At 48.9% G+C, this 12,663-nt stretch overlaps 1 protein-coding gene across 1 annotated transcript in view; it reads left to right on the top strand.

The window, feature by feature from the left end:
• The window catches only part of MYO15B (myosin XVB), a 1,465,505-nt gene that overhangs the window by 1,323,785 nt on the left and 129,057 nt on the right, over window positions 1-12,663 (top strand). Inside the window, exon 56 of the mRNA XM_085614939.1 lies at window positions 822-955. Within this exon, the coding sequence (XP_085471065.1) occupies window positions 822-955 (134 nt within the window). The remainder of the gene's footprint in view (window positions 1-821; window positions 956-12,663) is intronic.

The following is a 12,663-nucleotide window of genomic DNA, read 5'->3' as shown; positions in this document are numbered from 1 at the left end:
TTTTCCAGGAACTTTAGCTTGGGAATACAGGTTTGATTTCACTTTCAGGCAGAATAGGCCCTCTCAGAATTCTGTTTAGAGTATGTTATTCAGTCCCCTGGTTTTACTTTCAGTGACTTCTCGGTGCCTGACATTCTTTTACTCGTGATATGAATCGCTGAAGGAACCCATGCTAGAGAACCAAGTCTTTTTCGATATCAGTAGTACTCTTTCATGGTTATATATGACCTACAATAATATATCACAAATACTACACAATGAGGTCTGAAGAGAGTCTAGTTGGTGCAGAGCTCTCTGAGAGTCTCTCATTCACTAATAATCTTCCCCTTGCTTTATGACAGGGTCAGGGGACTCCAAATGTCTTACAAGATTAGATTAAAAAGAATTAAAATTGTTTTTCTTCAAACTGTTTGAAAGTGCCCAGGTTGGTCTGGGCAGCAAGCAAAAATTTACAGTTCATTAATCTGGGGATAAATGCACATGTAAAGGTTTGTAAATTTGTTTCTGTGACCATCGTCCTATCAGCTCTCTTCTCTTATGATACTTGCATCATAAGCTTTTTAAGGCTGTGTCGCATTCTGCCATGCTTTTCACATGCACAACTTCATGAATTCTCTGTGGCAGCAACACACAGTTTTGTTTCTTTCACCCATTCAAGTGAGAGGCTGTGAGTGGTTCCATCACACTATTCCGTGGATTTTAACTCACAGAATGTGTTATGAGTCTTAAGTCATATTCTGTATCTCCTTGACATGCAGCAGTAGATTAGAGTTGCACTCACATGCTGTTGCCACTCATCTCTAAATGTTCTTCTTCTGCAGAAACCGTTACCCAACTACCCATGTTTGACAGTAATATCTATGAGGTCAAGCGAATGAGTGAACCAGGTGTACCAGCCCCTTGTTACATGGCGGTGAACCGCGAACGGATAATGGTGGTGGACAAGACGTCTCAGGTAGGTAATAAAAGATCCCATGAATCATTTGTGTGCTAGCCATACCCACGTAATGTTTAAAGTGGAGGTGCTGATGAGATCCCACGGTGGCAGAATCGTCCACTCCTAACCTGAACAGGAGCAGGATTAATCATTTTTGGTAACTGCTGTCAAAAAAAGGTCTCTTATATCCCCATGGTTTTTCGAGAATGACAGTCATAGCAGGAATATAGCCTGCACAATTTAATCATAGGAATGTGTAAGTAGTGCGACCAACACGTGCTAAGCTGGAAGCCCTCTTTCATTATGCAGGCAGATCTTCCACTACACTCATCAACATTACTCCTATATATAATACACCGTTTTAAACATGAGTAATACACTATATAAAAATCATGTGTATCTGCTGAATTGTGATAATTACAAACATGATCTTTGGTAGTAGCATTCATATGTATTCGAGATCCTGTAACACATTAAGCATGCCTTGCTGCAGAACTTTAAGGCTAGATTGTTGGACCATTTGTGCTTGTGCAGCCCGAGCATTGAGCTCGGGCTTTGCATATTTTCACTCCTCTGTGACATCTCTAAGACCATAGCATAACAAATTCAGATTCTCACCCCAATGGTTGATTTAAACACTCTCTCGGTCCAGACTTTGGTTAAGTACTTCTTTCTTTATTCTATAGTCCGAGAATCCATCTAATCTAGTACAAGGCAATTCTGGCACTTTTCGATACTTGTTTCATGCCTGACTAACTGAAAAACTGAGGTCAGATGAGCATATTTAGAAATTGATCCAGGGAAGTTTGACCTTATGAGTATTTTGGTAAGCCAACAAGTCATAAATAGCCATCTTGAGCAGTTTTTCAAGTTTATGCTCTTCATGTGCCTTTCTTTTGTGTGGTCCAACTTTAATCATATCGGGATTTGCAAGTGTCTTTTGTGGCGGCTAATTTTCCCTCCGCTTCATCTAATCGTCTCTACCCGCCCACCCCTCCCGGCTGCTGTCTGGGACGTGGCGGGGGCTGCTCTTTGCCCCCGCTTTCCATAAATTTATCGCTGCTTTGGGGTGAGCACTGCCGCTGGCCGCGACAGCCATTTTGTAGAGGTGGGCCGGCCTCCCTGCCTTGTTCCTGCCGAGCAATCCTTGTGGTGGCCGCTAGCGCAGCTGGTGGACCAGACCGTCCTGAGCATGCTGGAAGCTGCCGCGAGTTCTGGAGTTGCGGCTCTCCCCTACCTCCCCCTCTTCTCCTTCCTGTAGTGGGGCCCAGAGGGTGCGACCGTCGGCTTCCCGGTCTGCCCTTTCGCTGCTTCTCTGGTGGACCTGGTCCTTGGCGGTGGCTTGGTGACCGGCCTGTCTGCTCCTTCAGGGAGGCCTGCTCCTCGTGGTGACTCGAGGGACCTACCTCTCCGTGCATCGTCCTGGTGAGTGCTTTGGCCCCTACGCGCTATCTACTGTCCCACGCCAGGGAGACTATGACTGTAACCCGGCACCATTCCCAGGGTATGCCCACTAGGGATGGTGGGGGGTCTCTGCCTGCAGAGGCAGCCGGGCTAGGTCCCGGTGCAGCTTGTGGGTATCAGGCCCTCCCCCACGACCGCGTTTGGCCTTCTGTTACGTCCCTGTGGCTGGGGCCACGATACCCTCTAATTTCCACTCATATCCCCCAGCTGGAATATCCTCCTCAGCATTGTCCATGATGGCTAGGGACAAGCCTACTGGACCCACGTCTAAGCAACCTACCATAGACAAGTACACTGAGGCCACCGCCCGGCCTGGAGGTCGCAGGGCCTGCCGTCCCTGATAATGCTGCACTGTTGGCAGCCATTACGCAATCCCGAGATGCCCTTGAAGCCTAAATCGGTGCTGTGGGATCCGATGTCATGCTCCTCCGACAAAACCTTCGTAATGCAGTACAGCGGATCACCGAGGCAGAGACGTGGATTTCCACAACGGAGGACGTCGTTACCACCCTCCAGAAAAGGGTCTCTTCTTTGGAATCACGAACGCGCGGACTGGTGGCCAGGGTGGAGGAAGCGGAGGGTCGAGCTCAGAGGAACAACCTCCGCTTCGTGGGTTTTTTCCGAGGGCTGTGAGTCCAACGACGCTGCCGCCTTTTTGACCAAATGGCTCATGGATTGGCTCCCTCCTGGATCCTTGTCTCCCTGCTTTATCATCGAGCGAGCTCATCGCGTTTTACAACAGAAGCTACCCCCAGGAACTCGCCCCCGCCCATCGATCGCCCATTTCCTCAACTACCAAGACCAGGATGTGATTGTCCAGCAGGCCCGGATCAAGAGGATACTTACCTATGCCTCACGACCCATCATGATCTTCCCTGATTACACCAAATTGGTCCGATATTTGTTCGCTGAGGCCAAGGCCTGTCTGCGTGGCCTGAAAATTCAATATTCGTTATTGTTCCCGGCCCGCCTCGTTTAAATCACGGACATATTTATTTCTTTTACTCTCCGGAAGAGGTTTTCCCATGGACAGGCGAGTCGCTTAAATGGAAGGCTAATGCCCCCTCTGGAATGGACTCCGACGCTACTTCAGCGGGCTCGGATTGAGATGTGCCTAGGCCCACCAGGAAACAGCAGCGCCGGTCGCGCTCGAGGCGAGGATCCAGGCCCCGCAGTAGCTCTCGTAGGGGTGCAGCGGATGGTCGGCAGTCCCGGTCCCCAACATTATGGCACATTTCTGAACTCCTGTTAAAGCTGAATCTCTCTTGATGGCAATCTAATTTGGGCTGCATAGTTCTGTACATTCTGGCAAGACTCTAATAGCCTAGATGTACACTTTATGGTTTGTTGGGATCCATGGGATGGGAGTGGATCCTACCCCCTGTTGGGGGCGGGACGCTTGCCATGCCGCGACAGATGCTTCAACGGTTTTGAGGTATTGGGGAGGGGTGGGTGGTGGGAGAGTTGGGGTGGTTGGGAACTGTTCGTTGTTTGTTCATGTCACACTGATCTCTTTCTTGCTTAGAGTCTGCGCGCATCCTGATACCCACTCACCTGTCCATTCGTACATTGCTGACCCGACATGACTCTCACCCAGAAAAGGCGCTTAACTATTGTTAGCTGGAACGTCCGGGGCATACTGGACAAGGTTAAACGCGGGGCAGTGCTTTGCCAGGCTAGGCGCTACAACACTGACATTCTCATGCTACTAGAAACACACCTTTTGGGCAACAAGACGCTCTGCCTGGCGCGCTTTGGCTTTGTTCAGACATATAATTCGTGCTTCACCAGGTGGTCCCGGTTGGGTCCCAATCTTGATACATCGCAGTCTACCGTATGCCCTTGACCGTTCCTAGTCTGATCCCCAGGGCAGATATATAGGGGTATCCGGCACGCTCTTTGGTGAGCCTCTCACATTGGTATGAGTCTATGCCCTCCCCCCCCCCCCCCCACCGTTGTCGTCCCTGGTGGAACGGGTGACCTCCCTATGTGCTGAATTACCGCAGGGCCTGCTGGGGGTGGCTGGAACGATGTTATGTGTCCCTCGCTGGATAGATGGCAGGGCGCAGGGCCGATGACAGCCACGCACGAATCAAAACTACACATGCTAGTACAGGGTTTGGGGTGGGTCGATACCTGGCGGAAACTACACCCTACTGCAAACGAATACACATATTTTTCTGCCACCCACAACTCTTTCTCATGCCTCAATTATATATTCATGTCTCCCTCACATGTTCACTAGATTGAGAAGGCTGAGATTATGCCCAGAGGCCTGTCCGATCACACTCCCATCACGCTAGCTGTGCAGCTGGGCACAGCTTGCTTTCCGCCCCGCTGGCGCCTCACTTCATGGTTGCTACAGGATGACTCATATCACCAACAAATGTACATGGCCCTTACTGAATATTTCTCCCTCAATACTGGTACGGTAGATTCCTCAGAGACCCTGTTGGAGGCCATGAAACCAACTCTGCAGGGTGGACATTGCTTTCTGCACCGCACGGCGTTGGCAGCGCCGTGAGAAGCTGGTCCACTCAGAAGCACAAATCTTAGACCTGGAACGCAGGAGTCGGGAAGCTGATGGTGCGACGGCTTATCGCCAGCTCCCCATCGCCCAACAACTATACGCTGGTGACCTATTGGATGAGGCCAGGCTGTACTGGCTGGCCACACTTAGTCACATTTATCAATAGGGGGTACAAATCCAGTGCCCTCCTGCACCGTCTGTGTCAGCAGATGCTTGCCCCATGACCCCTCCCAGGATCCTGGGACCGACGGGCCAGGTCCTTACGGATCCAACGGGTATCACCTGTAGTTTCACCGACTATTACACTAATTTATACGCCACGCAGGAGACTCTTCCTGCGGACACCATTGACCGATTTCTGGCCGACCTGCCCCCGCGATCTCTGATGATGCACGGGACGACCTAGATGCCCTGATCACCGTGGAGGAGGTCCACTCTGCCCTTACGGACATGCGCTCTGGTAAATCACCGGGACCAAACGGGTTTCCATGTCAGTTCTTCCAGAACTACTCGTCCCACATATCACTACACTACCTAGCTGCTCTTCAGGCTGTGGTTGATTAGGGCAGTCTCCCGATTGACTGGCGCCACGCCGAGATAGTGGTCTTCTAGTAGCCCAGCCAACCCCCTGAACTCTACGCCTCTTACAGACCAATCTCTCCGGAACGTTGAGGCCAAACTCCCCGCCAAAATTATTGCTAATCGCATTATCCCACATATCTCTACGCCTATCCATCCCGACCAGGCAGGCTTTATGCCCAATCAGGCGACTTGACACAACATTCGTCGGGCGCACAATGCGATTGCCTCCGTAGAGCGGTTAAATGAACCGGCTGTTCTCCTTCTAGCTGATATGAATAAGTCCTTCGATTCCCTCAGCTGGACCTATCTATTCGCACTCCTTACCCGCTTAATCATAGGACCCAAACTTCTACAGTACATTCGACTCCTGCACACTGACACCACGGCCTCGGTGAGTGTCATTGATTCCATTTCGTGGCCTTTCCATATTGGGCGAGGTATCAGACAGGGCTGCCCCCTGTCTCCTATTTGTTCGTCCTAGCCATCGAGCCACTCACGGCCTGGGTACGTATGGATTCCCATGTGTACGGCTTTGAGTAGTTGGGTGAGGTTTCTGATCGCATAGTGCTATATGCTGATGACGTCCTATTCTTCTTTACGCGCCCGAATAGGTCTGGCCCATGGTTACTCCGCATAATGGAAATTATTGGCCAAACTTCTGGCCTCTATATGACTGCACATAAGTTCTGTTTATGGCCTCTGCAGGGGAACGATCAGCTGGGGACTTGGATGCAACAGGTCACGGTTGTGCCTGATGGCTTTAAATACCTTGGGGTGTTCTTGTCGTCGTCCCAACCAGACTCCTGGGCTAAATATCTAGCCCCCCTACTGTGAGAAGTTGGACTGGTATATGCTGTCCACTAATTAAAGTGGGCACCTTGTACCAGTCCAAACAGCCCTTATTGATGATTAGGTTAAAGACAACCTTTATAGAAAGCTATCCTAGTGGTAGCTGTGGAGAGCAGCCTTCAGGCTAAGTCTCGAAGGAATGTAAGGCAGCCTGTTTTACCAGATCAGAACCTCCTGAATGACTCAATGAAAGGAGAACCACACACGTGTTATATAAAATATATGTATTTATTACTAAACACCCTCTACTAACCTCTTTATGAGATTAGAGTACAAGGCACACAATACTTTATCAATAGAACAACAGTAAATAGCATAATACACAGCAGGCTCCAGAGGGAGACCGAAGCATATACTAAAAAAAATGGTATAACAACGACTTAACTAGACACAGTGCCTAGAGCACGTAGAATCGCTGGGACCCCAAGGAACCACCCAAAGGAGTGACACAGGGAACCCACGGAGGACGGGTGCAGTGTGAGAACACAGACGCGAGCTTCGTACAACTCTATGGGAACGTCGCGGTTGTAAAATTACAGTTTAAAGACACTTCAGAGAGGACTTCCAGCCAACCCTTATTAATATAGAAGGTTCTAAGGCCAGCACCCTTGTGAGTACCAAGATACCCGTGTTACCTAGCCCAGAGGAGCTGGGTGCATAGGGGTCAAGTGGTATCGGAAACCCTGGTCGTTTTCAATGGTGTGATGCGAAGAAGTGCTGCTGCCGGGAAGATGAAAAGTGTCCAGTGGAATCCAGGCCTGTATCCGAGGTGAGAAGAACCTGAAAGCAGAGGGGACAGAGTCTGGGTCACTTCAGGGTGACCAGGGGCTCAGTAGACGAATGCCCACCGATGTCGGTTGCTTCAGTTGTGAAGATAGGATGCTTGAGACTGCAGCCACGGGGACCAGGAGACGACGACGACGACCAAAGTCCGGAGGTGAGCTGTCCCACAAAGGATGTCCAGTGCTGAGGAGTCAGTGTCCGGATTGAACACCAACAAGCCTTGGCAAATGCAACCCACGCGGGCAGAGGAAACAAGTTACAGTGAGGACCTGCAAGGTCCAGGAGACTCTCCAAGCTATGGGGAGTCAGGGTGTTGCAGGGAGTCTGCTCATGCATAGAACTATGTGCAGGAAACCAGGACCTCGGTGTATTGTTGTGTACCAAAAAGGCCACCTCAGTGCCCAGAACCCCAATCCGACTAGCAATAGTGTCTCATTCGTTCTCCGTTCTACAGTGAAGCTACCAATGATTAGACAACCTAGAACATGCGCCTTAGTAAACTCTCAGAAATAGTGGGAAACAAGAACACTCTCGTTCACACTCATACTTGTCCACAACGTGAGTAATCAGAGACACTGTATAGTTTAAAATGTTTATTTTTACTAATGTGCTCAAGGGTGCAGTACTCTAGCAAATATGAGCAGCATAATGCATAAAAACAATATAATCAACATTGTTACAATTCCATTAAGCACAAAAGGGGAAATCATATTATAATGACAGTGGAAACAGGACTATAGCGCCTTCTACCACCCTCCCCGTGCTCATGAGCTAGTTTAGAATAATTATAGAAGACTTCTGGGCTTTGTCAGCGAGACCCTATACCTACGAGATCAGATGCAATGAATTACATCCCAGGATCAGCACAGCTCTTTTATGTTGGAAAGGTTTTCTCCAAGTGCCTTCTCATACATGTAATGCCATATTAAAAGGCACCCGAGTTTCAGTTGGGCTGCTGTGCTTCATGTTATTTCGATGTGCGTGGGACTGACCAAAGTGAATCAACAGCATACATTGTTATTCGACCTTGAACACGCTGTGCAGACAGAGAGCACAGCACGGTGGCCAGCCGGATATGTGAAAGGTAGACCGTTCTCACGTGAAGCAGTGCCAGCAAAGTATTTCACGAAAACAGAGTCATGTAGTGTTGTGTGCAAAAGCGGCAGAATGGCAGCCAAGCATATACTACTTATGCTAACTTTTCAATGTCTGCAGTTAACCCCATTTCCTTACTACAAGGATACATCTGGAGCAACCCGGGAAGCCCACGGGAAATCAGAGTTACCTTCACAGGGACCCACAGGCCAACGGACCAGGGTTCGCAAAAGGACTTCAAGCTGAATCACGAAATACCAGCCCACGGAACACTTGTGTAGTGTAGGCCAGAAATCTTCAGTGGAAATACTGCTCGGGGTCAGAACTACACGTAGCCCAAAGCACAGTCTCGGGGATTGCCAAAAAGCATATGCTGCTGCAAAAGTACACGATGCACAGGGGTTTGGGTTGCACGGTTCCCATGAGGGATACTGGTCTTAGAGTTGCTGAGAGGTCAGATCAACCTCTGGGACGCTCGGGAACCCACCTTGTGTGTTGCAGAAATCTTCAGAGTCCTCAGGAGCTCGGGAGATGCAAACCGGTCAGATGCAGTTAGGTGCCTGCTGCTGTAGGGGAGTAACTCCTTTACTCCAAGGGAGATTCTTCTGTCGTCCAGTGAAGTGTAGACCGTCGAAGTACGTGGTTTCTGCTTGCAGAGTTTAGTTCAGGTGAAATCTAAAGTCCTGTAGTCAGGGTTCCTACTTTATACCCAAAGAAGGGGTTGGACAAACTCTGGGGACCCACCTATGGGAGGGTCAGGACAGAGGGGTGGCTACACCCATGTCCTTTTGTCAAGTTTCGCGCCAGAGCAGGAGCAAATGGCTCCTGCAACCAGTTTGAGCTGGACTATGCACAGGGACACCAAATGTGTCCCCAGTGCAGACTTTCTGGCACTCTGAGTGCACCCACCCAGCCCCAATACACTAAAGCCTGTCTGGGAGGTGGTCACACCTCCCTGTGACAGGAAACCTATTGTCAGGCCTTCCTCTGCTCGAGCTTGGCTCAGCAGCAGGAGGGCAGACTCGTGTCTGTGGCTGGCAGCATCCATTTTGTGATACCCAGGTCGAGAAAGCTGGTACTGGGTGTACCGGTGTTTCACATAAGTCCCTCTAGAAGGGTGGAATCATACCTTCCCACCATTTACTGGTGGGAAGGTATGATTCCAAGGTGTTTGACACCAGACACGACCTGTTTCTAAGCAGCCGTTTTAAAATTAGCATTTACCGCGAGGTTATAGGCACTTAAATATATATGGTTGACTGCATCACAGACAACCCTGGAAAATAGGTTCCCAAGGCTGCAGAGGGGCTCTGCTCATACAGGGTCACCCTCTCGCATAAAACCCAGCACCCTGCCTTCAAGATTGATAAGGCCTGCCATAGGGGTGACTGCTAGGTCTATATGTGCAGTGATTTAGAATAGATATAGGTAACCTATATCTAAGTAAGGGTTGCATGCACCACCTTGCACAGGCTGCAGTAGCAGACATGTGGTGCCATTTTGAATGGTCTCTCAGGGGTGGCATAATACCTGCTGCAGCCCCTGGGGTACCTATGCCCTGGGTACATGGTGTACCATATACTAGGGACTGATAGGGGTACCCCAGTATCCAATTTGGAGTGTGCCTAAAGTACATGCAATCAATTTAGAGGAGAAAGCAGATAGATTGGGGTCCTGAATAGCAGGATCCCAGTCAGTCTAAGTCGACAACAGTGATACATCAGCAAAAAGTGGAGGTAACTATAAGAAGTAGATCCTACTCTCCTACACAACGCCCCCAAACATAGGGACATTAAACTACCCTTGACCATAATACCTGCTGCAGCCCCTGGGAGGCCTCTGGGGTACCTATGCCCTGGGTACATGGTGTACCATATACTAGGGACTGATAAGGGTCGACAACAGTGATACATCAGTAAAAAGTGGGGGTAACTATAAGAAGCAGATCCTACACCTACTGCCTCGAATTAGACAACAGATGAGCTCTTGGTCGTATATATGTCCCTGATGCTGTTTGTCAGGTCGGCCTTTTTCAAAATGGTTTCATTGCCGTACCTACTTTACCAACTCCAAAACTACCCATACCCCACACATGGTTCCGACAATTGAATTCAGCTCTCAGTCATTTTCTCTGTGGGGGGGGGCCACGCGGGTTGCCCTGCGAACATGTTTCCAATCCACCTATTGTGGGGACCTCGCAACCCCTGATGTCCAGCTTTACCATGCAGCCTCCCACCTCCTTGTCCTAAATGAATGGTGGTACAGCGACCGGCGAGACCCTGCCTATGCGCTTGAACGATGGCTGATGGACCGTAAATCTTTACATACTATACTGTACTCCAATGCAGCGCTTGGCACGCTGCCGCCCTCAACTTGAATGGTCTTTGCCATCTGGAGGCAGGCTTTGCGTAGGATCAGTTGATTGAGTAAACTTACCAAGGAGACTCCCCTCTGACATAATGGCCTCCTGCCACAGCTGCTTGGGCTCTCTGGGTTTGCGGGCTGGGATGCTATCGAAATCTCAATGGTCGGGCATGTCCTTCGGGGCCAGAATTTCAAGCCATTCCAACAACTGCAGGCCGACTTCCAAATGCCCCGCTCCCAATTCTATAAATATCTTCAATTCCGACATGCCTTTGTCCCCTATGTCTCTCGACAATATACTATTCCAGATTTTAGCCCTATTGAGGCCAAGGTGTTCATGGGCGAGATGGGCGCACACAAAATCACAGCTCTATACCGCACCCAGGTCATTAACAGTCATGATACACTTCAACAAGAATAGGGAGGCTTGGCAGGATGACCTGGGTCTACTTGACGAAGATGACTGGGTAGAGGCTCTAAGACGCCCCGCGTGGCGCGGCCATAGCAGCACACCTTCGACTCATACAATTCAAATACCTCCATAGGGCATATTTTACCTGATATCTGCTCTGGCGAGCTGGGATGATTGCTTCTCCCTCTCGCCTCCGCTGCGGGTCGGCGGAGGGCACCTTCCTCCACACGGTCTGGGAATGCACAGTTCTGTCACGCTTTTGGCGCAGGGTGCTGACCTGCCTTTCTGAGGTCCTGGGGTGGGGCATCCCACGATCGCCGCGCTTAACCATGCTCCACATCACTGATGAAATCGGAGGGAATAGGTACAAATGGCACCTGCTATTTTTAGGGCTTACCCTTGCTAAGCGCGACATAGCCAGGGCGTGGAAGGCGACCTTCCCGCCTTCGGTTGGGACCTGGAAGCGTGGCCTTGATTTTTCCATAGGGCTAGAAATTCCAATTTTTAAGGCACGCGGATACCCCCAGAAACACCCGAAAAATATGGAAGCGGTGGGCCGACTACCGTGGTCTCTACCTTGAACCAGTTCCCCCGATGCAAAGTATGAAGATTTTGCAATGTTGATTTCATATTGGGTGCAGGCTCTGAGACCGATTGTACATTTACTGTTCTATCACGACTGGAATTACTCATATATGTAGGATGAGTAGATCAGGTGACACCTTTGTTTTTTGTTTTCAATGTGTATTTTCCACAGATTTTGCTTTATGTATTCTTTTGTTTCAGATGGACTTATTGTAAAGCGTTGACATCTCTACCAATGCCAAATTATATATGTGATGTATTGCCCTGGGCCTTCTACTGTCTGTCAACAATTCTAATATGTTGTGAAAAAAACAAAAGTATCCTCTGCCAGCTGAGTTCTTAAGTAAAACTTCAGGTGCTACTAGAAACTGCCTAGAAAGCTTTTCTTCTGCTGAATTCTAAAACTGCCTTGGCATTCCCAATCTCATTGGAAACTCTCATTATGAGAGGTAGACCGGTGTAGCACACTGTTTTTTTGGATCATCCCCAATTGAGTCATTTTTCCATAGCTAAGATCAGGATTAGGTGTATCACTGACATGAAATTTAAAGGAGACTGTGTTGTAGCTTTTGTTCTCTTCCAGGGGATCCTCATCAATAGTCATAAGCACTGAATATTCCCACCCATGTGCGTAGACCCCGGAGAATAATAAACAATATATATGAAAAACCTATATATACAGCAATATATATATATATATATATATATATATATATATATATATACACACACACATACACATTTATATCCTGTTTCCCCATACCAATGCAACCCCATTTAGGAGGCTAAACAATGCAATAATAAGTAGATGAATGCATTTGCAGATACACAATGTAAATATATACCACAGGAATGCAAGTACACTTGAACTCTTTTTAAGGAGTAAACTCATGAAAAACTGCGCAAAAAAGCAAGCATTGTTAGCCTACAGGCTGCATTGCAAAGCAATAGCATAGAAACTGAAAGCCATTGTACAGAAAACTGGCATCGTGCCTTTAAGGCAGCCATGACCCCTAGCTTCCCATCATGCCTCAGGGGTGACAGTTAGGTCAGTTGTTCTTT

Source organism: Triturus cristatus, chromosome 7 (assembly GCF_964204655.1).
Source record: "Triturus cristatus chromosome 7, aTriCri1.1, whole genome shotgun sequence".
NCBI classification, from domain to species: domain Eukaryota; kingdom Metazoa; phylum Chordata; class Amphibia; order Caudata; family Salamandridae; genus Triturus; species Triturus cristatus.
The sequence above is the reverse complement of the archived record's forward strand: the minus strand, read 5'-3'. Positions and strand labels throughout refer to the sequence as shown.